This window comes from Periplaneta americana, chromosome 6, assembly GCF_040183065.1.
Source record: "Periplaneta americana isolate PAMFEO1 chromosome 6, P.americana_PAMFEO1_priV1, whole genome shotgun sequence".
Classification (NCBI taxonomy): Eukaryota; Metazoa; Arthropoda; class Insecta; order Blattodea; family Blattidae; genus Periplaneta; species Periplaneta americana.
The window spans coordinates 44507476-44534278 of NC_091122.1; the positions used below are offsets into that span (position 1 = coordinate 44507476).

The following is a 26803-nucleotide window of genomic DNA, read 5'->3' on the forward strand; positions in this document are numbered from 1 at the left end:
TGAGGACAGTCCTCACACAGCCATCTTCTAAAGGAGGCACATCGGCATTAATTAATTCTGACACCTGACTTGAGCCTTATTATACAGTTTATTACGGTTATAGTATTGGATACTGATCCCACATCATCATATTGGAAGAACAGCATCATCGTCAAATTAAATGTATACAACATTAAACAACCCAATTTATAATATTAGCATTTATAAGACAATCATATTCATTTGAAATAACAATCAAGATAAAATATGAGACACACACCATGATACATACGTTTGAATGTTTAAAATATGTGCATTAATGGGAAATAGAAATATGAACACAATAAATGTATTCAAATATTGTAATTTGCAGCTCTTCACATTCACAACATTTCTACCTTAATTTTATTATTTTTTATTCTTTTACATCAAGTTACTTCATTATTCCATGTGTGAAGACTTGCAAACATATATACTTTGCAACTTACACGTGTATTTTAAATAATTGACAATAAGGGCTTTCATATAAGAATGTCAAAATGTATCATAACCACGTTGATTTTAATAAAGTTCAGTTTGCATGTCACTAAATATGTATTGTATTTGTAGAGATTATTGATATTACCGAAATGTACTTCGTATCTGATGATGTTGGCCCTGACCAACGAAACGTTTATACATCTTTCAAACATGTAATGTAAAGGTTTAACACCTTAAACATATGTTGTGAAGTCAGTGACTGAAATAAATACTTTTAATATCTAATGAATTTAGTTTAATTTATTTCAAAATAATACATTTTAATTCAATTTCTTGAATTTATTTCAGTTTATTTTGTTTTATTTTATTTTAATTTATATAACTTTAAATTATTTTATTTTTATTTACTTCATTTTATTTTTATTAATTTTTTAAATTTAATTTATTCCAATTTTAATTAAGTTATTTCATTTTATATTAACTTAATTGATTTTAATTTATTTTATTTTAATTTATCTGATTTTGAATTAATTCATTTTATTTCATATTAGTTTAATGTAACTTTATTTTATTCATTTTAAGCTATTTTAAATTTAATTGATTTTAATTTATTTCATTTCATTCCATTTCTTTTTTATTCATTTTATCATTATAATTTAATTTAATTTATAATATTTTCATTTAATTGAATTTATTTTGTTTTAATTTACTTTACTTACTTACTTACAAATGGCTTTTAAGGAACCCGGAGGTTCATTAGTTATTTTATTTTAATTTATATTATTTTATTTTTATTTAGTTTATTTTGTTTTATTCTGTATTAATTCATTTTAGTTTATTTTAATTCACTTCAAATAATTTAATCGTTTTTAATTTTATTTTAACTTGTTATTTAAATTTACATTATTTTATTATATTTCCCTTTATTTAAATTTATCTTCTTTTATTTGAATTTATTTTCATTTGTTGCATTTTAATTTATTCTATCTTAATTTACTTTATTTCATTTTAATTCACTTTAATATATTTTGATTATTAATTAATTTCAATTCACATTATTTCATTCTATTTTTATTTAATTTATTTTATTTTAATTTGTTTAATATAATTTAGTTTAATTTATATTAGAATGTAATTTATTTTAATTTAATGTTCTTTAATTTAATTATCTTAATTACTTTATTTTAATTAAATATATTTTCATTTAATTCATTTTATTTTAATTAAATTCATTTAATTTTCATTTCATTTTTATTTCTCCATAAAAGAATTATAACCATAGGACTTGTCAAAAAGAGAGAGAGAAAACAATAATTAAAACAGAAAACAATATTAAAATAGATAAAGATACAATAAATTAGGACCAATGCAAACCCACACTTTCTTGATCTAAATTGTAGGGTCAGAGGTTTGTTAAAATTCTTTTGATGATCTAAAATGTAGGGTCAGAGGTTTGTTAAAATTCTTTTGATGTATCTCTTAAAATATCTTTAATCGTTCGTATTTTTAATTTCATGAGGCAAATCATTATATGTATATTTTGTTGAAACGTTTTGTTGAAACTTGTCAATCGATATGCTGAAATATCAAAAGTTTCCTTAAAACGAGTATTGTAATAATGAAAATCACTATTTGGATAAAAATGGTTATTATTAGAATGTATTAATTCCATAAGCTTAAAAATATATAAAGCATAAACTGTTAAAATATTAAGAGTGGAATTCATAGTCGTCACTTATAAATGAGTGAACCCTTAAGTGGTTACTTCTACTCATTTCTAATTCATAGTTGTCCCTCATTCACATAAGAGTGATTACTTAAGTGAGCTCATCTGTACCCTTAAGTGACCACTTATTTTCAAAATGGATACCGAGAAAGATTTTGAGGATATTGTGGAGTTTGTTGAACGAAATGAGGAAGGCATAGGTGTCCCAAAAAGGTATATTAGAGACCTGGAGAATCTTTTGGAAATGTATAGTGGACTGGAATTTAAGAAACGATATCATTTTCGCAAATAGTATGAAAATTAAATTAAAATAAATTACATTCTAATATAAATTCAACACTAGGTCTATTTCTCACAACAGAATTAATATAATTTATTAATACTGAATACATTATTTTACAATTGGTGTGCAGGTATGTACCACGTAAGTCAGCCTATAGTGTGCAGAATAATTTCAAAAGTCTCCGAAGCAGTATCGCGACATATTAAAAGGTTCATAAAATTTTCAGCACCTGTAGAGGCATTCAATGCATTAAAAGTGGACTTTTTTAAGAAAGCTGGTTTCCCGGGAGTTATCAATGTTAATGATGGCACATATGTATGTGTACATTCCAATATCAATGCCACAGGAATCGAGTTCAGGGTCATCTTCAACGTAGGTGTCAGATGCTGGACGACGACCACCATTTTTCAGTAAGCTTCTCTTTTCTACTGTGAATTCTACCTTTGTAAGAAATTTTATATTTTTCCATAGTTTCTTAAACTGCTCGACATTCCTTGAAATATTTTCGGGGTTGGAATTGAATTCTGACGCAGTAGTTTCCCAAGCAGCTTTATTTCTTCAAAAGAGACACAATTAGATTGTCTGTTTTCTACGATGTCTTTATGCTTTAAAACAAGCTCTTGAAGTAGAAGTCGTTCCTCTTCGGAAAAATTCTTTCCTTTCAGCATAACCTGCTTATTTTCAGCTAAGTTTATTGTTATTTAGTACAATAATATTGATAACTGGTTGTTATAGCAACTCCACATGTAGAACTGCCTTTGATTAGTCCAATGAGAGCCAGCTTTTATTATGACGTCATGTCCGGCAGCTGTAAGTGAACACTCATTACATGAGAGTAAGTGTTGTCTATGAATTCGGGATTTACTTAAGGGTTCGCTTATTATAAGCAATCCTTATTACTTACGGGTTCACTCATTTTTTAAGTGACGACTATGAATTCCGCCCTAAAACTCTTAAAATATTCCCTACATGATGTACAACACCTTCCATGCATCTCACAACATGGTTCTGAGCAATAAAAACATCACTCAGCTTCGAACTTGACCCCAGAAGCATATGCCATATGATAATCTCGATTCTACTCCAACATAATTAAAAAACTGTAGGGTTCTATGACACAAACAAAATCTCAAATTTCTAATTTAGTAACAGACAACATTAATTTTCTGAATTAGGTGTGAACAGTGTAATTTCCAATTCAAATGTTCATCAAATATTAAGCCCAGAAATTTAGTTGAATATGCCTGGCACACTTGGTGTTCGTTAATACTAATGTTTGAAATATTTTCACTTTTGTTTTGAACATTGTGAAAGTAGAGACAAATAGAGAAAACAGAGGAGTAAATAGAGGTAAATAAAGAAAATGGAGGGAAAATAGACAAAATAGAGAGAAAATGAAAATATAAGGAAAAGTAGAAGAGAAAATAGGGATAGTCAAGAGCATGTAGAGTGAAGATAGAGGAAAAAACAGAATGGAAAATGGAGGAAAATAAACAGAAAGTAGAGGAGGAAATATAGAGAAAATAGAGAGGTAACAGTGGAGAAAAATGGCGAAAACAGAGATAAAATTGAAAAAATAGTGGGAAAATAGATGAGAAAATAGAGAGACAAGGGGACAAAATAGAGGGAAAACTGAGCAAAAAAGGGGAGAACATAGTGGGAAAATACAACACAAAATAGAGAAAATTGTGCGAAACTAGTGAAGAAAATTCAGGAGAAAACAGAGGCTAAAATAGAGAAAATATTGAATATAGAAGTGAAATAGAGAGAGACGAAAGGGTAGAGGAGAAAATAGAGAGGAAAGAGGGGAAAAACAATAGGATAGAAAACACAAGAGAAAACAGAGCGAAAATAAAGGACACAATAGACAGAAAATAGTGGGAAAATAAGACGAGAAATTAGAGGAAAATGGAGATGATAATTCAGGAGATAGTAGAAAGTAGAGGAGAAAACAGAGGGAAGATAGAAGAGAAAATACAGAAAACTATAAGATAAAATAGAGGGAAGACAGGAGAAAATAGAGCAAAACTAGTGAATAGAAATAGATAAAGTAGAGGAGAGAGAGCAAAAATAGAGAAAATAGGGGAGAAAATAAAGGAAAATAGGGGAGAAAAGAGGAAAATAGGAGAGAAAATAGAAAAGAATATGGAAGAGAAAACAGAGAAAAGAGAAAGAAAATAGAGGAGAAAATAAAATTGGAGATAAAGTAGAAGAAAAATGGAGTGAAAACAGAGAGAAAATAGAGGAGAAGATATTGAGAAAATAGAGGAGCAAGTAGGAGAAAATAGAGAAGAAAATTGAGAGAAAAGAGAAGAGAAAAGAGGAAAACCAGGAGAAAAAAGAGAAAAGAAAGGGAGAATGGTGAAGAAAATAGATAAAAGAGAGGAGAGAATAGAGCGATAATAGAAAAAATAGGGGAGAAAAGAGAGAAAATAAAGGAAAAATTAGAGAGAAAAAGGGGAAAATAGAGAGAAAGCAGAGTAGAAAACAGATCGAAATAGAGGAGGAAATAGTGACAAATTGAAGAGAAAATAGAGATAATAGAGGAAAAATAGAGAAGAAAAAAGAGAGTAAAGAGATAATACAGCGAAAATAGAGGGAAAACAGAGGAGAAAATAAGGAGAAAGTCAGGAGAAAATAGATGAGAAATTAGACAGAAAAGAAGAGCAATTATTAGAGGAGAAATTAGAGGGGCGATATTGGACCGAAAATAGAGCAGAAAATAGAGGAAAAATGGAGGACTAAATATAGGGTAAAATAGAGAAGAAAATAGAGGGAAAGTAGAAAATAATATAGTATAGAAATTAGAAGAAAAATAGAGGGGAAAATAGAGTAAACTGTAGAGGAGAAAAGGAGAGAAAATAGAGGCAAGTTAGAGGAGAAAATAGAGCAAAAATAGAGCGATACATATCTTGAACCTCATAGAAGAGAAAAAACAACAAATGCAACTTCACCACAAAGAGAAACAGGCGGTATGAAAGATGTGACTAAATGTGAGTTGTTAATTATGACAATCTAATAGTTTTTGTAAATGTATCTTTAATTTTTTTTCGTTTTTATAATTATTCTTTTATTTGGAAGACAAATTGGATCTTCCAACTGATTTTTCTTTATTGTTCTCTGCGGGGTCAAGTCAAATAAAATCCCACAAAAGGGAAACAATTATTCCACATAGGAAAGCAAACAAAATGAAATTTCGGTCACAGGTGTCTTAACAAAAAATGCATGTTAAAAAAATCCTGTGTCAATGTGACCAAACCCATACTCTTCTCCACAACGGTCAGACAACTATTTTCTCAGTTACGTCAGTTGTAAGATTTCTATGAGATTTATCAGCATAGACAAGGCGAAGTTCTTGCCTTAATTATTGAGGTTTGCAAATTATTTGTGGGTAAAACTCCTGTAAACTTTCTAATCCATCGCAAAGGGAAGTCTCTAACATACGAGCGAAAATAAAGGAGAAAATAGAACATAGAAAGAAAATATACGAGAAAGGAAATGAAAACAAATTTGTTGCATCAGCAAGGCTGAGATGTAATGCAGCTTTGAAATTTCAGAAGCATTTCCTTTAAAATAGTGTCCGATGTTTTATAATGTAGGATTAAATAGTCGCGAAAAAGCCATCCTTCTGTTACTGTTCATCCTGGTCGTAAATTTATGCTGAAATTTAAGGTATTTTCTACGAAGTTGCTGATATGGATGAGTTGAAAACAAGAATACGAATGCAGTGTAGTGAAATCATCAGCAGTACTTAATTGAAAATGTTGAAAGGGATTTCTATTGCGTCTTTATGATTGCCAGACCGTAAATGGAAAACATTTCGAACATTTAATTAATTGAACTTTTGCTGTACTGACACAGAGAAATTAATTTATTCGTTTTAGAGAAATTACTAACAATTCTATTCTCAATTATAAGTGCCAAATATGGAAGTTATACAATTTAATTTGTGATAAAATTGAGATACAAGATATGTATTGTTTGTAAATTCAACAAGTTCTACAAATGTAAAATTAAATTTAAAAAATGGGATCTTCGGCTGACATCCATTTATGAAGATTCTCTTTCAAATGGTAATTTAAAAATGCTTGTGGTGACGTCACAACTCGCGCAACAATGATATTAAAGATGGTTTGTTTCTGTGAAAAAGTGACTTTTAAAATATAAGATTTGACTTATTGGAGTGTTTTTCGAAAAAAAATTCTGTTTAAATGTAAAAGACAATATGCAGAACTTATCAAACACACTGTATACACACCATAACGTAGGATTAATACATTAATAAATTGGTCAGGAGACTAAAGAATACGTAGTGTCTGAAAAACAACTTTTCAACTTTACGAATGTATAATGGACTATACAGTACTCCTGGTAAAATAATATATAGCCTTATTTTATTTCAAGGAGTGCAGTTCGGTGTTCAAAGGAGCCACCGAACTGCACTCCTTAAAATAAAATTAGGTATAACTTACCTTTGCAGGGATGGCTGCTAGAACTGAAGCAATGAGAATACTTCACCTGAATAGCTGCCCTGGTCTGTCCTATTCTATCTATTGCATGCATTCTATTTATTCTATTCTGTCGAAAAATGGTCAAAAAAAGGACTGTTTGTGCGAGACAATTTTTTTCTAAAAGCATAACTAAGAGGCTGAGTGCTCACATTAAAAGATATGCTGTTGTTACACTACAAATTTCACAGTCTTTGTTTCTTCAAATGTATTAATTTTAGGACCGAACTTTTTTTATTGCTTTTACGAATACTACCACATCTCAAACTATTAGACACTTTTTCTTAACACCGTGTGTATACATCACATTTTATCACTCAAATTATTTTAATTTCTGTGATTATAAGTGAAACTATTTAAATGTATCATGATGGCTTCTTATTAATTTACTTCCTTAAAATACAGTAGAACTTAGTTATAACGACATCCAAGGGCCCTTGAAAATTATGTTGTTATAAACGAGTGTCGTAGTAACCGAGATTCATATTATCAGTCTAGCGAGGTGGAAAATGAAAAATTATAAACTTAATTAGGCTTATTTTAGATTTATATATTCACTTTTAAGCATACCATGAACACAATAAAATACATGCACAATTATAAATACAGTATTCTGTATTAAAACAGTTTGTTCATTACTCACCAAACTTATTTACTGAGGAGTGAAGTAATCAGTCATTTTACTCTGTTGTCTCCTACTTGCCCAATATACACTTTCTAAATTAAATTCTATGTTCATTATTTCAGTTGCAATTTCACTGCTTCCTCCCCTAGCTTCATACTCCCTCCTCTAGCTTCATAGAAATGTTCACAATTCTTATGGCTTCTAAATTGTCACTCCTTTTAGTGGCCATACTGCGTTAAAATGCGTGCACTTAGTGCAAACTTCCTGTCGAAACTGGCCGCATGCAGGTACCATTAATACCGCATGAATTCGGGCAGGTTACAATGGGATGGGGAATCTGCCTGCATTCCAGAGGTCTATGATAGAAGGGAACAGTAAAGGATTTGTCAGATTTCAGCAAAATATTTCTTAAAATACTTTGGTTCTTAGAAAATTGTATTCCAAACTGAGGTTGAAAATGACATTATATGAGAGGTAGACGCATATACGTTTGTCGTATTAAGCAAGGTAGAAAAGCATATGTCTTATGGGGGAATTAGTTGGGACCACAGAATATTTGACGTTATAGGCGAGGTGTCTCACAAAACGAGGTCGCTATAACCAAGTTGTACTGTAATTTATTATGCAGCATAAAAATTAGCTTTTCTACATGAATGTAAATTATGTGTAACTTACTTAAAATAGATCTATGTATCTTGTAGTTTATGCAGCCAACTTTGCAATAAAAATACTTCTACCTGACAGTGGAAGTGAGTAAAAATAAAAAGATATGAAATAATAAAGATTTCTTATTATATTTTATACGTCTTTATTGGTATAGAGTTTTACTGGTCCTCATTAAGACTACAAAGTATTTTGTAGTGAAAGGGAAGGCGAAAAGAAAGTTTTTGGACATAAACTACTTGAAACTCCTACAGCAGTACAGAAAACGACAATTAAAACACTTCTTACTCATAACACACATAACACGTTAAAATGTTATCGACACAGGATGAGTTTCTCAAGGATTAACCACCTCACACACTACTGAAAACTACTTTTCACATGTACATCGTATCAAATTGTATGAAAAGGAATTTCAATACTAATGGAAAAACTCATCTGTATTAAATGTTCTCACTGGTTCACTGGTCACACAGTCAACACTCAAGGTTCACTATTGGCAGCGATCACTCTTTATTGCTGGGTTGAGGTCACAGTAGTAAGGATGAGTCATCGCATCTTCAGCCGGTAATCTCAGTTCAGGATTGCACACCAACAGGCGCTGCAAAGAAACCAAGAGTTAGTACTATAGTACTAGCAACAGCAGTGGTAGTGGCAGCAGTAGTGATAGCAATAGTAGTAGTAGCACCAGCAGTCCCAGTACCAGTAGCAGGAGTAGCAGCAGCAGCAGTAGTAGTAGCAGCAGTAGGAGCAACAGTAGTAGTAGTAGCAGTAGGAGCAACAGTAGTAGTAGTAGTAGTAGTAGCAGCAACAGTAGTAGTAGTAGCAGGAACAGTAGCAGTACCAGTAGGAGCAACAGTAGCAGTAGTAGTAGTAGTAGTAGTAGTAGTAGCAGCAGTACTAGTACCAGTAGCAGAACAGTAGCAGTAGTAGTAGTAGTAGTAGTAGTAGTAGTAGCAGCAACAGTAGTAGTAGCAGGAACAGTAGCAGTACCAGTAGGAGCAACAGTAGCAGTAGTAGTAGTAGTAGTAGCAGTACTAGTACCAGTAGCAGTAGTAGTAGTAGTAGTAGTAGTAGTAGCAGCAGTACTAGTACCAGTAGCAGAACAGTAGCAGTAGTAGTAGTAATAGTAGTAGTAGTAGTAGTAGTAGTAGTAGTAGCAGTAGCAGGAACAGTAGCAGTACCAGTAGGAGCAACAGTAGCAGTAGTAGCAGTAGTAGTAGTAGTAGTAGTAGTAGTAGTAGTAGTAGTAGTAGTAGTAGTAGTAGTAGTAGTACTAGTACCAGTAGCAGAACAGTAGTAGTTGTAATAGTAGTAGCAGTAGCAGCAACAGTGGTAGGAATAGTAGTAGTAGTAGTAGTAGTAGTAGTAGCAGTAGTAGCAGTGGTATGAATAGTAGTAGTAGTAGTAGCAGCAGTAATAGTAGTAGTAGTAGCAATAGCACTAGTAGCAGCAATAACAGCAGTAGTATTGGCAGTAGTAATAGCAGTAGTATTAGCAGTAACAGCAGTAGTATTAGCAGTAGTACCAGTAATAGCAGTAGTAGTAGCAACAGCAGAAGGAATAGCAGTAGTAGTAGTAGTAGTAGCAGTAATAGCAGTAGTAGGAGTAGTAGTAGCAATAGCAGTAGTAACAGCAGCAGCAGTAGTAGTAGCAGTAGCAGTAATAGCAGTAGTAGTAACAGTAATAGCAGCAGTAGTAGTAATAGTAGTAGTAGCAGCAGTAGTAGTAGTAGTAGTAGCAGTAGCAGCAGTAGTAGTAGTAGCAATAGCAGCAGCAGGAGTAGTAGTAGTAGCAATAGCAGCAGCAGGAGTAGTAGTAGTAGCAATAGCAGTAGTAGCAATGGTAGCAGTAGTAGTAGTAGTTGTAGTAGTAGCAGCAATAGCAGTAGTAGCAGCAGTTGTAGTAATAGTAACAGTAGCAGTAGCAGCAGCAGCAGTAGTAGTAGTAGTAACACAAAGTAAAATAAATGTTTACTCAAATATTTAAAACAGATTTTCAAAATGCAGAATAACTACACCCTATCCAACCGGAAACAATTAGCTGATAGATTGCAGCATATGAAAGTTACCAGATTCACCAAATTAATATCTCTGAAACTGAGAATCTTTACACTAATCTCTCTTTGGATGAAACTTTACAGTTAATTAAAGACAGATTATGTCAAGTTAATACAGATGAAAATCTTATTTGTCAATTCAGGGGCGTTTTTGCTAAACTCAATAGATGCAAAATTTTGTGAAAATGAGTTATATATCACAATCATATGATGTTTAGCTTCTGTATCACCCTATGCAGTCAGATTTTGCATAACTCGGTTCATACCGCGCGTAGGTTATGATTAGAAATATCTCCTTCCCACAACATAAACTGTGTGTACAATAAAACTCGTTTTTTGAGAAAAGTAGTTTTGTGTATCTATCGTGTTTAGCAAAAACGCTCCTCAATTGATTAATTTATTTTTTGTATTAAACAAAATTATTTTTCTTTAGATAGGATTTTTCAACAATCTGATGGAGTAGTCATGGGTGATTCACTCTCAAGTTTTTTAGCAGTTTCCCTCCACCCCCCCAACATCTTCAAGAATAGTACATACCTAAATTCACGTCTCAGTTTAATCTTAAATTATACAATAGATACATTGATGATATTATCTTAGTTTTAAGGAAATACGGATACATTTAAAGATTTACTTCAATTGTATAACAGTATGCAAAATAAATTGAAGTTCACAATTGAATCTGGAACTCAGGAATGAATTAATTTTTTGGATCTGAAAATCGTCAAAAATGCTGGTCAATTCACTTTTGATATTTACCGAAAATCTTCAACTACCACACGTATACATAGTTCCTCTAATCATCACAATCTCATAAGACTGCTAACTTTTTTTCTAATAGACTCAATATTAACACGTATTAATTTATTCTAATTTAATTAAATTTAATAAGTTATTTTAATTTAACTAAACTCATTTCAATTTATTTCATTTTAATGAATTTAATTTAATTTATTTCAAAATAATACATTTTAATTCAATTTGTTTTATTTTGTTTTACTTTATTTCAATTTATTTTAATTTAATATATTTTAATTCCATGTATTGTGGGTCCCTATCACCACGGCATGGCGCGTCCTCAGGTTGCGGATAGAGGCGGTCTCCAGATATGGAGGGTAGCTGCGAATATATTGAATAAGCAGTTGTGGACAGCCGATAAGGGGTGGTCCTCCAGCTTGGGGGTTGGGCGAAGGGCTAACAACCCATCACCGTAAAAAAACAGCTTGTTACGAAACCTAACAATAAGCCTCGGAATGGGACTGATTCTCCGGCACGACCACAGCAAATCTTGCTCAGGATAGGGACCAATGGCGGGCTTATGTGAGGGCGGCAGTGAACCTCCGGGTTCCTTAAAAGCCAGTAAGTAATCTATTTTAATTATTTTGTTTTCTTTTAATTTATTTGAATTTGATTTATTTTTTAATTTAATTAATTTTAATTTATTTTATTTTATATTAATTTAATTTATTTCATTTTAAATTATTTGAATTTAATTCATTTTCATTAATTTTATTTCAATTTATCTTATTTTAATTTAATTTATTTTATTTTAATTCATATTAATTCATTTTATCTTAATATAACTTCATTTATTTTAAGTTATTTTATTTTAAATTTAATTTATTTTAATTTACTTTAATTTAATTTAATTTATTTCATTTCAGTTTAATTTAATTTATTTTTATTTATTTTATCTTTTTAAATAAAATCTATTACATTTTAATTTAATTTATTTTAATTCAATTTATTTCATTTTAGTTTAATTAATTTTTTTTTCATTCTGATTTAATTAGTTATAATCTACTTTAATTTATTTAATTTTGATTAAATTTATGAGATGAGGAAGTCTGACAACTCTATTAGAGTGACTAAATGACGGAAATGCTCCCATTCAGACCGATTTCATATGTGTATTTGTAGAAGAGCCAATGATATGCCACTACCAAATTACATAGACTTTCAGCCTAATTTTCTAACTAACCATGCACATCATTACAAATTTCTTCGAAGTTTATATTTATTTTAACGTATCTCACTCTTCCTTCAAACTGCAGTTATTTCGAATCGTAAATCCATTCTATGGTTTAGTATACACAGAAACACACGCAAAAATAAAAACCCTTCCTCTCAATATGACATCCATAAACTTTCTATTATGACAATGACACAATGTGGTGGAAAACAAGAGCCTGTGGCTGACTCACCTCCTTGAGCTGTCCAATGAGCATCTTCAGTATCTCCGACTGACAGAAATATCATTCTCATAGTACTTTGTGAGTCGCCTCTGTACCACGTCCAGTAGGTGCTTGTCACTCATGAACACTCCGGCTTCTGCAGCTCCTCCTCATATTTGGACCGCAATGCCTGGGCCACTTGCAACAGTGCTGGAAAGATTGTGCTATGTTACATAGAAGCCTGTGCACTCTACAATCCCTCTGCCCAATGCCTGTCTCACCTGTCCGCAGTGAAGGATGACCTAACCAGAGAGGTCTATACACCCAATCCTTATCCAAGGTTCAAGAATTAAAAAAGAAATTCAACATCCCGAATTTAAAAGAAAGTTACAAGTTAAACCAAACCCTTTAACTCTATTAAATCTTCTTCTTCTTCTTCTTCTATGGTACAACAGCCTTCTTAGGCCAAGACCACCTCAATGATTCTCCTCCATCTGGTTCTGTCCCACGCTTCATTTTTCCAGCAGCTTACTCCAATTGACTTCAAATCTTTTTCAACATCGTCGAGCCATCTTGTTGCTGGTCATCCCACTTTTCTTACTGTGTAGAATAGGTCGGTAAGAGTGACTTTTTTACATGGGCTATCATCATCCATCCTATATAGATGGCCTAGCCATCTCAGTCTGTTGGCCTTGATCACTTTAATTATATTCGCATCATTATACAAATTGTATAATTCAGTGTTATATCTGATACGCCAGGTACCCTCTTCATTTACTGGGCCATAAACTTTTCTTAACACTTTCTTTTCGAATACCATTAACCTTTCTATATTTTCTTTACTCAAGGTCCAACTCTCTGATCCATATAATAGGACTGGTCTAATCAATGTTTTATATAGCCTACATTTTGTTTTTATGCTAAGAAAGCGGGACTGGAGTTGCTTCTTTAATCCATAATAACATTTGTTTGCCATCTTAATTCTTGAGTTTATGTCTACTGTTACACTATTATCATTTGTTATGATAGTTCCCAGGTATTTAAATTGTGTCACATTTTCAAATTTATATTCATGAATAGTGATATGTAACTCTATTAAATATAGAGTATAATCTAAATTTAGAGTGGATTAGCCAAACAATTGGAGTGCTCCAAGGGGACCCTCTGAGTCTGATACTCTTCAATATACTGACGGATGATATCGCCAACAAGTTAAAGGAAGAACTGCAGAACCTCTCAGTGTACATATATGCAGATAATTTTACCTTAATGGTACTCATTTCATATAGGAGTGAAAATGGCAAGTTGTAGCCAATTTAAGTGAACACCATATTTTAACGTTTTGGTGGCTACTTAATCCACACACAACCCCCAGAATGTCTGGAGGACCACACTTGCTGTTTGTATAAGCAAGATAAATAATTATATTAACAAGATATTCTATTATCATAATTATGCCATCAGGTTCATCTCCAGCACTAAATCCCCCACAAAGCATTCTCTAAAAAAATTTCAGGAATCTATCCATCTATATCCATTGGACCTAGCTGGGAGATCTTGTTGATCACCAGCTTTCCCTCCTTAAGCCACAGGAGGACGATTTTAGTGCCATAGCAGGTCAGCACTAGGAACAGAAAAGTAGAAAGAAGAGGAAGGAAAGTGAAATGAATCCCTAGGCCTCGAATGCTCTAATGCCGTCGGGGTCGAAGAAAGTAAGAGTTCAGTCAGAGGACTGGATAGGAAAGGGTAAAGAGGGAATTAGGTATTGAATAGAGGAAAATTATACCAAATTCAGTCATTAACTCATCAAGCTGACCAGTGCTAATTATGAGTATCCCCTCCCTTTAGTTCAGCTTGTAAAATTATACTTACTAACAGCTGCACCATGGAAAGGTAGGGATGGGACATTGGGTATTTGTCCAGGTTGGTTCCTTAAAGCCTTCAATGGGAAGGATTAATGGCTCTTCCCCCTGTATCCGACAAATACCCTTTTGCAGCCAATGGAAATGAAGAAATGGATTCGGAACACCTCAAAATCTGTGCTTCAGTGGCTGACCATGATAATATCTTTGAAAAATATTGGAGTGCAAGAGGTCATATGACTTTATTGTCAAACGCCTGCATTAGAAAACAACAACAACACATATGCAGATGATATGGCACTAGTGGTGGACAGCATAACAGACTTGCAGAAAGGAACAAATCTCATCAAACAATGGGCAGAGGGGAACGAACTGGTGTTGAACGTCCTAAAAACAGAATTAATGGTATTCAGAAGTGGAGGACGGCTGAGCAAGGATGACTACATCGTCTGTGGCGGACAAATGCTAATGCCGAAGCGGCAATTCAGATATCTAGGAATCACTATGCAAGTCACCGGGACAGCATTCACGATCCATCTAGAAGAGAGACTAGCAGCCGCGCTCAGAAGAATAAACGACATCAGGCAACTACAATAGATGAAAGAGTAATGTAACAGAGAAAAATTCTCTCCGGCGCTGGGATTTGAACCCGGGTTTTCAGCTCTACGTGCTGATGCTTTATCCACTAAGCCAGCACGTAGAGCTGAAAACCCGGGTTCAAATCCCGGCGCCTGAGAGAATTTTTCTCTGTTCCATTACTCTTTCATCATATGATGAAGCAGAATATCTGCATGGAAATATCATATGTACTTCGGTACATTAAAATAATATATATGATATGCGTAAATCACTTCGTGATTTAAGACGGCGCTTATTCTGTTGGATCCTGGCCAACTAGTCACTCATAACGAGTGCACCTCAGCACATGTGTGGACTTCGGTCCAACGTTCATAGACATCTATGACGTAGTGCAGAGAGCGGCCACTAGAGGGAACCCAAGAGTTGGAGCTTAATCTGAGACGATTCTGTCCGACACCGGGGTGGTATCCGGTGTGGCTTAGTGGATAAAGCATCAGCACGTAGAGCTGAAAACCCGGGTTCAAATCCCGGTGCCGGAGAGAATTTTTCTCCGTTCCATTACTCTTTCATCGTATGATGATGCAGAATATCTGCATGGAAATATCATATGTACTTCGGTACATTAAAATAATATATAACTACAACAGAGTCAGCAATGAAACTTTTCCGGGTCAAAGCTGTACCCGCACTAACATATGAACTATAGGTCATATGGGAGTACTTGCCCTGCAAAAAGCTACGGGAGCTCGAGAGTTCGAAGCCTAGGTTCTTGAAGAAGGTGATAGAGGTCTCAAGATTCGCTTTATCATGTTACGTGTATGTACTGGCAAGAGAAACTTTCCTGGTAGAAGACCTCAGACTACAATTTATTGCTCTTGCCATCCACACCAGCATGTGAAGAACTAATACGGAAGATGAGAAAGAAGAGTCTATTAGCGACAGTTTCTACAACACGGATACCATGCTAAGCAGAGAATGAATGCGAACAGAGTACGAGCTCAGACACGTAACAAGATTTGTGATTCATGGATTTCATCACCAAATATGTATCAGGAAGTCCTTCCATCAGCCCGGCCATGAGTGTAGATGTGTATTGTGTAACAATCAGTGTAATACGTACCATGCTTTGGAGTGCAACAAGAGAACAGTATCTCTGGTTCAGTTCTGTCTAGCTGTAAATGGAGAATAATGGACTATGTGTGGGGTTCACCCAGAACGCTTTACCTACTAGTGTTTAATATCGTGCCCATTGGGCGCTTTACATTGTATTATTAATCTAAATTTAACAGAAGGAATACTGAAATTAGAAGTAAATACTGAAATAATTAAATAATTGTCTTTAGAGACAATTAATATTAGGTACCCTCCACAAAACTGGCTTCATTTATACACCGACGGATCCTTGATCTCCAGAGAACAAGGTGCCGGTGCAGGTGTTACGTGCTGTCTCTTCTCACTTTATAGATCTCTTGGATATGGAACAACAAGTTTTGATGGTGAAATCATTGCAATAAGTTAATGTCTCAGGAATCTTCTATGCCACATCAATAAATTTAAGAATGCAGTTACATTGTCAGACTCCAAAGCAGCTATTCTATCAATAGTCTCTAGACACACACATTCATCTCAAACAGCAGAAATAACTAAAATGCTCTCTCAATTAATAACATTCAATAAAATTTCAATGGATACCATCCCATTGTGGAATCGTGGGAAACGAGAGTGCGGATGCTTTAGCAAAGAAGGGCAGCATTGCTACTTACAGATATGTTTGCTAAATCTACGTATTACTCTGTGAAAAGATTTATTAGATCTACATACTTAGATTTCAACAAACAAAATTTGATAACACAATCTCAAGGGGAAAAATGGAACTCTCTGCATCATAATCCACAGTTAATTCCCGATTTACCACGCAAATCGTCTGTAACAGCATTTAGATTGGCAACAGGCCATGACTGTTTGGACAAGCTCCTGCATAGAATTTGAATATATTAGTCCCCCAATTGCCCATTGTGCAACTCAAATCAAGAAATGGATTCGGAATATCTCAAATTCTATGCTTCAGTGGCTGACTATGACAATATCTTTGAAAAATATTGGAGTACAAGAGGTCAAATGGCTTTATTGTCAAACACCTGGCATTAGAAAACAACAACACCCAATCCTTTCTAATTATGCATTTAACAGCTTGTGTAATGTTGGTTCATAACTGTACATCAGGCATTCTCAACTCTGGTGCTCGCAAGCACAAACCAGCGAATAGGGATTATAAAGAATGGACACTGAGAGAATTTTCCTGTGTTTTGTTTCTCTGTGCGCCAGCGTATAGTTTCACTTTCAAGTGCTAGAGGTTAGTGTAATCGAGCATACGCTAAGATAATAATTGAGAATAGAGTTGAGACACAGGATCCAAACATCGCCTACCTTATTGCATAATCCAGTAACGCTTTGGTTCAAATAAATTCAAGTTAACAGCTTTTCCTTATTTCTCAGTGACGAACTAGTTGTAATAATATTTTTTTATATTTCAGATATAATAAATTATGTTATACAATAATATAATACCTTATAAAATTAAGTATCAAATTCGTTTAATATTTGTATATAATATAATATAGGTATATGGTTTTACTTCTCATAAGAGTTTTGTTTTTCCATTTTCAGTACTATCAAATCATTACATATTTTAAATTTTGTTGGGGTCAACGTCTTAACTCTCATTATAAAGGAACTCTAGAGTCTAGACATTACAGTTAATGACGGATTTATTATTTTATGGATCCAATTTATTTTATTTGAGTACATAATGTACCTAGAGGTATTAATTATATGTGTTATATTTCCGCTGTGTCGACTGCTAGCTGGTGTGACGTCAGTGCCAACTCTAGGAAGAAAGCAGAATCTCACGCTCTAGCTGGCTTGAAGGTCATTGAAATCAGTCCGGCTACATCAAAGGTACCGACGCGAAGTGTCCATACTTAATTACCTATATGCTGCATGAACCCTCCTGAGGTTCTTTTTTCAAGTCAAACTTTGTTGTATGAGCCAGAACAAATAGAATTCTATTCATCCATTATAATATTTTAGCAACCTGAAAGTTGTTAAGTTGCTTATGCTGTCCGTAAACTTGAAGTTTGTTACACATGAGATAAGCAATTTGAGAACAGTTAATTGGGAAATCTCAAGTGTGCCAAGTTCAGCAACACTTGTTACCAAGCAACTGAAAAGGAGGCTTCCTAAGAGTACTTAAGATCTCTATACACTTACTAATGAGGAAGATTTCATATGTTGTTCCACAGATGAGAGCAAATGTGGTGTAGATTAAGTCCTCCAGCTTGAAGGGTTCAAGGTGCTGTACCCAGCGTCAAAGGTGGTCCACACTTATAATTCAGACTGTGAGTTTGTAGCTCCTCGTCCAGGAACTGAGACACTGGAAGGCACAGCAGAAAAGTATGAGAAACAATCAAATGAAGGAAATAAATTAATTGAAAAATTGCACACTTTTGCATAAATACAAAATAAGTAGGAGTTGGATGTCGGTGCCTTAAAATTACATTAAAAATGACCAAAAAACGTTAATATATTTACATTACAATGCCAAAATTATAATAAAATTATCATAAAAGTTAATAAAATACAGGCAAGTGACTATATATGGAGTGATAATGAACACAAAAAAAAAAGCATATAGTTTATAAAAGAAATCAAAATAAGATCTTGTGTCTGTTTTTATTGTATTATTATAAATTCATAGATGATCATGACTGTAATCTCTACTGCAACACAGAATGGCACCTCATTTTTAAACTAGTATTTATTTCTTCTTTAGGCTGAGGTATGTATGTGTGAAAATGATGATATATAAAAAGGATAAAATCCTGCTTTAATACGATTTTAAATCGTTATTTCTCATTACTTGCATTGGCATAAAATATAACTTCATCGATGGTTTCAATATTTATTTCATGTTGAATATAAATTGTATTGGATCAATGCATGTACAACATAATTATTGGCAAAGTGGAAAACATTGTAAGTCCTGAGAACATTGTTATGACTTCAGAGGTTTTCTACTTTTGCTAACAATATTATTACTACACGTTATGTATATAGTATTGATGATTCTATTATATAAATTTTAATTATAAGAATTTTAAATTACTGATGAAAACAAATTAACATATAAAATCTACCATTGCCACATTCTTTGTCAGCTTATCACATCATTATCACCACCTACTCAAGGTCAGTTTCCTTAGCAAATAAAAATTTTTTGCAGTGTAAAAGCAGCAACTATGATTTGTACGTAAGACTGCAAGAAAATGAAATGAAATTTGAAAAAAATTCTATAAAAAATCTATAAGAACTGAAGAAAAATATTTTTAATGGACCATAAAATGAAAAAATTACCTATTGCAAAATTTAAAAAACAAATAAATAAATAAATAAAACTAAACACAAAAGTTACATATTTCGTTTTGTTTCAACATAAAATGAATTATTACATTAAAGTTAAAAGAATTTTGACATAAGGAGAAAAAGTATAATGTCTATATTATATGCGGATGACCAAATAATCATCGTCAATAATGAGAATAATTTACAGAAAGCAGTACATGAACTTAAAAAAAATAGTTGGAACATATGATTTAAAAATATCGACATCAAAAACTAAAGTAATGGCATTCAAAGGTATAAATCCTGTAAGATCCAAGGTAGTCATTAATAACACTCCTGTTGAACAGATTCACCGCTTCACTTTCTTGGGATGTGATATATCTTACCATGGTAAAATTGACATTAACGGAAAAATAGCAAAATTTAATAAAATGAACGGCACAATTAGAAGAACACTTAAACGAAAAGTAAGGAAGGAAACTATAATGAAGTTTTATAAAGTGATAGCGATACCAACATGCTTATACGGCAGTGAGACATGGACCATGACGAAAAGAAATATATCTAGATTGCAGGCAGCAGAAATGAGCAACGGTTGAATACAGTTTAACGGGTAGGAAAAGAAATACAGATATTAGAAAGGAACTAAATGCTGAAAACTTAATAAAGAAAGTAGAAGAATATAGAAGTTCTTGGTCACAGCATGTTCAAAGAATGAATAACGACCATATCACAGTCTAGTATATACAGTCACGAAGCTCAATACTTACTAAATATGCAAACATAGACAGTTGAAAAATGCATCCATAGATAGTTGCTAACCACCAGGATCGCTACTATCGCCTCATCACAGACCCTTTCCCCAGCAGACGATAAAATATATTGTACTTTCAATATCGTATTCTTTTGAAAAAATTAACACCTCCCTTCCACTATTGAAATGTGAAATACATAAGGTTTATATATCATTTCCATAAAGTATATATTATATTTTATAAACTCACTTTCCTGGATTTTTCGGAAGAAGGATAAATCTGACCTCTTTTTCTTACAATATTTATAGTACCACAAACGTCTCCTTGTCCCATATTATTATTCAAATTATTGTACATCTTGATTACACAACTTTTAACACTGTATCACTTCGGAATATGTATGATAAGAACTTTCTTGTGTTATATTTATTATTGTATTTTAGCCATTTACAGTTTACACAACTTTTCACAACAAAGCGAAATACGGCACAGTCAATGCCTTTTCGATCTAGACCAGGCCGTAATGTATGTTCGGGTATTCTATTTCAGTGTATGTAGCTCAGTGAAATATTATATTATAACTTTATTGCGTATCATTGCTAAGTTTTATTTAGTGTAATGTGTCCATAAGTTCCGTTTACTTCTTGTTGCATAATATGTTGCAGAAATAATTACAAAACTGTGTTATTTTAATGTGAAGAGAATTTTATGCGTTAACATAATCTGTTCGCATCAACATTTTAAGTTTAGAATTGAAGCTATTTTGAGGTTCAATAAAAACGAATTTATATTGTTATTTTAATTTAGCACATCTACCTTCCTTAATTGTAGACAGAAAATTTACTATACCACTCCTATGAAATTAGTGTACATACGATTGCATTACTTCGTCTCTTAGGTAGTAGATAAATACAATAATTCAGTACTCAATTGTAGTATTAAAATACAGGCAAATTGAATGTGACGGGTGTCATACATGACATTATGTTTAATAGGTTGCAAGGGACAGTGAAGTGCATTCCATAACCTCTCCTATCCAAAACCCAACCTCAACCTGCTCGTGGTGCAACCTGCTTTTACAGATGAGGCTCTGGGGACCGAGTATTGGCGGTATAACCACAACATCAGAAATAGAGGAAATGCTATTTCATCTCTTACGCTGGCCTGCCACGGCGTAGAAATGTTCCACAAGTGGTGCTTGTGAGAAAGGTCGGTGGACTCTAAAACTCCTCCCGGCCAGGTCCGATGGACCCATTAACCAACGACAGGTATGGTCCTCCAGTCATACTGGGGGTTTACGTGAGTGGGTGATGTAACCACCATTACAAACAAAAAATTGGTGCCCACTTAAAAAACGGTTACACTTATGCTAATTAACCTAATGGCAAATCCTTCAGATAAGTTTTCCGGAGGTAAAATAGTCCCCCATTCGGATCTCCGGGCGGGGACATCTGCAGGACGTCATTTACAGAACATCCTTAAAATTCTCCAATGGAAGGCAGGAGGACTTACACAGAGCAAAAAAGCCAAACTACAAACAATCATAGAGGAAAAAGGGATAGATGTATTTATTATACAAGAAGCAAATGTATCAAGAGATCAACTGAAATACTTTCAAATTTCTGGATTCAATATATATATATATTCTCCCCAAATCACGTCAAGTAGCTAGTGGAATTCTTGAAAGTGTTAGAATAAACATTTTATCAAAATTTAAAGTTATAAAGGAAATGCAACAAGAAGACAAAGTAGAAATTATCCAAATTGAAATCTGGAAAGGAAATTCACATTACACCATATATGGAATATACAATCCACCTAATAACAATAATAAATATACACCGAAAAACAATTTTGATTGGCGATTTTAATGGTCATTCACCTAAATGGGGATACAAAGACTATAATGCTAGTGGCAAAACTATTGAAGATCTATTAAATTCAAGCACTTTAGAACTTATTTGCAGGAACGACGATTGTCCTACATACTTACATTATAATGGTCAGTGTACAAACCCAGATCTCCTGTTAGTATCATCAGATTTGCAAGATAAGACTACACGTGAAACATTGAAGACCTAGGATCAGATCACAGAGCAGTTATTGCATCCATAATACATCAGGACAAACAAAATAATAGCAAACCAAAACCAAAATACTCTTGGAATTTTAGAAAAGCTAATTGGGCAAAATTTACAGAAGAGACCGAACAAAAATTATACTCCATTCAATACGAAGTATGTACAGATAAACTCAACAATACAATCTCAAACATAATTCTCGAAGCAGCAAAAAATTGGATTCCAAGAGGACAAATTAAAAACTAAAAACCCTTTTGGAATGCAGATCTATCAAAGTTAAAAAAAGAAAGGGACATAGCAAGGAAAAAAGCAGAATTGTCCAACAACCCAATAGATACACAAGAATGGCGAAGAAAGGCAGCAAAGTTGAAAAAAGAAATCTATGTAGCCAAGAAAAATGCATTCAGTGAATTTATCGAAAAAGCTGATTATAGAAACGATGCAAAAAAAGTATACAGATATATAAATAAAATCACATGTCAGAGAGAAACGAGGAAAGAACCACTCAAATTTAATGGGAAAACGTTCACTTCCAGCAGCTCTATTGCCGAAGCCTTTAATAAGCATTATAGCTCTGAATATAAACTTTCTCCTGAAGCTAAAAAGAAGCAAAGGCAGATCAAAAAAGATCTAAAAAAATTTAAGAAGTGTCAAGAACAAACAAACAATATATTCCGCAAAGAATTCACCATAAGAGAACTAGATTCTGCAATCTATGAGTTAAAAGATAAAACATCTCCTGGACCTGATAAAATACATGCAGAATTTCTGAAACATCTTGGACAAAAGGGAAGAAATGCACTACTGAAATTATTTAACCTATCATGGACTTCTACTGTACCTACAGAGTGGAAAAAAGCAATAATTATCCCTATTCTAAAAAAAGGCAAGACAGGTGATGATATAAATAACTACAGACCAATTTCTTTAACAAGTGTCATTGCAAAAACAGCAGAATGTATGATTTCAGCAAGGTTAAATTGGTTCTTAGAAAGTAATAACATACTAACAGCAGCACAAACAAGATTCAGACAACACCTATCTACAAAAGAAAATACAATTCAGCTCTCCCAAGATGTCAAAGAATCTTTCAACAAAAATCAAGATATGCTATCAGTTTTCATTGATTTTGAAAAAGCATACGATTCAGTATGGAGGTATAAACTACTTGAAAAACTCACAAAAATAGGCATTCAAAACAACATGTTAAACTGGATCACTCACTTCCTTTCCCAGCGTTTCTGTGCTACAAAATACAATGACAGTACTTCCAAATTCCGACAAATAAAAATGGGCCTCCCACTGAGTACAACCTTGTTCAACATCTACATCAACGATCTCCCACCAGCTGTTTCAAGCCCAGAAATAAAGACAGCTCTTTCTGCAGACGACATGGTCATGTGGACATCTTCCCCACAAATAGTCAAATCCAAAACTTCAATGGAAAAGGCTCTGAGCCTATTAGAAAAGTGGACTGACAACAATTTGATGGCCATAAATACTGATAAAACAACGTTTCAAATATTTAGCTTGAAGAAAAAAATCCCAAAACTAAATCTACAGTTCAAGAAAACAAACCTGAGACAAACATATGAAACGAAATATTTAGGGACAATTTTTGATTCAAAATTATCTTGGAAAAATCATATTGAAGCAGTAGTAAACAAATCAACACAAAGACTTCCAATTTTAAAGAGATTAGCTGGAGCCAAGTGGGGTAGTAATCGGCAGACTTTGAACATCACGTACAAAACATTCATCAAGCCAATACTTCTCTAGGTATTAATTACAGCAAATAATTTCAACCTGAATCGACTAGAAGTATGCCAAAATCAAGCCCTGCGACTAGTAACTGGTGCAGCAAAATCAACCCCAAACACGGCAATGCAAGCCCTAACCCAGAACCCTCCAATATGTCTCACTCTAGAGGAGCAGGCACTAACACATCATGAAAAAATGCTATGGTTAACAACAACAAAATGGGAAAAAAGACTGTTACAACCAACCAAGTTGAAAACACAAACAAGTTTCCTGTCCAAAGTCACGGAAATAAAAACAGAATTGAATCTCCCTAAATCTAAAGAAAACATTTTAAGCAGAGAACACCCTCTAACCTTCGAACCAATTAACATTCAACTAGATTTAGAAGAACCAGTTACAAAATCTGAAACTTCCAAACCTGTACTAAAAGCGCTGGCATTAGAAGCTGTGAACAATAGATATCCACCAGAAGAATGGTTACATACCTACACAGATGGGTCTACTAACGATAACAACTCAGGATCAGGAATTACGTGTGCGTTATTCTCATTTTATCAACCAGCAGGACATCATACAACAAATTTTGATACGGAAATAATGGCTATTCATATCTCACTCCAACGCCTACTATACAGAATAGACAAATTTCAAAATGCTGTCATTCTCTCTGATTCTAAAGCAGCATTATATGCAATAAATTCATATAAAATGATGTCAATCCAAATTAAAGAATGTCACAAAACGATCCAACAACTTCAAAAACTACAGAAAAGAATTCAATTGCAATGGATACCTGTACATTGCGGAATTGCTGGAAATGAAACTGCTGACTTTCTTGCCAAAAAAAGGATCCAATTTAATTCAGAATACAAATACAAGCCTACCTTTTACATCCATCAAAAGACTAATTAAAAATAAATATAAAATCAAGCAAAACCAAGCACTATGTACCAAAGCCAAAGATAAAAAAAATGGAGCATTTTAATAAAAAAACCAGAAATTATTCCAGAAATCCCACGTAAATCTGCAGTAGCAAAATTCAGACTGCTTACAGAACACGATTATTTGGCCAAACACTTGAATAAAATAGGAATCTACACAAATCCAAATTGCCCTCTATGCAACAAAGAAGAAGAAATGACTGAAGATCATCTCATAACCTGTGAAGTTCTACCTGATGGATCCACCACAGAGAAATATTGGAGAGCAAGAACGCTAATGGCTTCGTTGCCAAAGCCCGGCATTAGATAACAACAACAACATTATGTTTATTTATAATGTATAATTGCGAATATAGGAATATAAGTTAAATATAGTAAACATAACCTATACTTTCCGTGACATAACGTACATATGTAGTGGCAGGGCATTGGAGACCACTAAAATTAGACAGAAATGGGCAACTGGTACAGTAAACATAACCTATAATTTCAACATATCTAAATTCGTGCAGTGCAACTGAAAATTATTGAATCGTGCATAAATGAATGTACAAGAATTTCGCAATATTTAATCGAAATAAAGGCAGGTATTACACATACGAACAACGCAATTTTCACACCAAAAATAATATTACACCTTAACTTGCACGGAATTATGTCTGAAGTATCTTCTAATCATTGTTTTAAATTTTATTAATGCAATTACACTACATTTTTTAGGGAAATATATGTTACTCTTTATGCATTCCAATTAATTTATATGGTTGAAACGCCGCCCTTCGTGATTGGGTTAGCGAGTCACATGGTCTGCCTTACGGCCTGTATTAGATCACGATGGCAGTGACACAGTCTATTGTTCCTAGTACTCACAGCGCTCCAAGCGGCTAGCAACTATCGTGAGAAATGCAAAAAATCACCCCAAGCTTCGTGACTGTATATAGTAGACTGTCACCGTATTCCGAAACAAATAATGGAATACAAGCCAAAGGGAAGAAGAAGTTTAGGCCATCCAAGGAAACGCTGGATAGACCAGCAAATAGAGGCGTAACAGGCGATAAGCTTAAATACTTGAAGATAAGAAGAAGAAGAAGTTAAAAGAAAAATAATGCCATTTCATAAATATCCGCTCCTTAAAAATAACATACCTTTCACTGTCTCTTCTCCAGTGAACTAGATTCCCTACCAGGAAATGTCCACAAGATATCCACTGCAGGAAGATGGAGATGCCAACAAAACCTGTGATTATGACAGCGATCTCCTTCAGCTTCACCACCTGCAATGATAGACAAAGCCCAAAATAACATACCATAGTGTAGCAGGCCTACGACTTTGTGACTGTACTTCATGTTACGAAGATGTATTGCTGTTATGCCAGAGGAAATAGCAGTGTCATGAAAAAGGCATTTCTATAACAAATTCGTCTTGGATGTGCCTTGCTGTCCTGATTTGTACAGAAATATTTGTTTCTACAACTATCATATTAAGAACTATTTTAATATCTGTCTTTTATCCATGACTATAACGAAAAACATGCCTTTACTAAATACTTTTGCGTGTGTAAAGTAGGCTTTTATTCAACATTACTTTATTCCACTAGTGAGATAAAGACTTTACCTCACAGTTTGAACTTTATCTCACAGTTCATTACTATTTTCCTAGTTCCCGGGCACGCACGTATACTTTTCCATTCAACTATTACTCAAGATGTTAATATATTAGTTACTAGATGTCACTACCTCTACTTTATTACATATACATACACTCAATCTCCTTCTCTTTTCTCTATCTACTACGTCGTAATTTGTGCATTGCATCCATATCTAATATGCTTTTTTTTTAATTTGTAATAATTTACCTTTTGGGATGCGAGGAGACTTGAACCTGCGAAGTTGGGTTTATAGGATTTTAAAATAACACGTGTTAGCC

At 33.5% G+C, this 26803-nt stretch overlaps 1 protein-coding gene across 13 annotated transcripts in view; it reads right to left on the bottom strand.

Moving 5' to 3' along the window:
- Nucleotides 1–5557: 5557 nt before the first annotated feature.
- Nucleotides 5558–26803, bottom strand: part of LOC138701297 (uncharacterized) — a 582100-nt gene continuing 560854 nt past the window's right edge. For 3 of the 13 annotated variants that reach the window (XR_011332491.1, XR_011332490.1, XR_011332492.1), the window contains exons 3-6: nucleotides 26023–26150; nucleotides 18209–18371; nucleotides 12528–12707; nucleotides 5697–8865 (exon numbers count right to left, since the gene is read on the bottom strand). Coding sequence is in view for 3 of the 13 variants with exons in the window: in XM_069828035.1 (XP_069684136.1) it covers nucleotides 18323–18371; nucleotides 26023–26150 (177 nt within the window). In the remaining 10 variants the exon portion in view is untranslated. Of the gene's footprint in view, nucleotides 8866–12527; nucleotides 12708–15672; nucleotides 16111–18208; nucleotides 18372–26022; nucleotides 26151–26803 lie in introns of those variants that run through there. The other 10 variants (XR_011332497.1, XR_011332498.1, XR_011332494.1 and 7 more) reach the window with 7 other exon arrangements.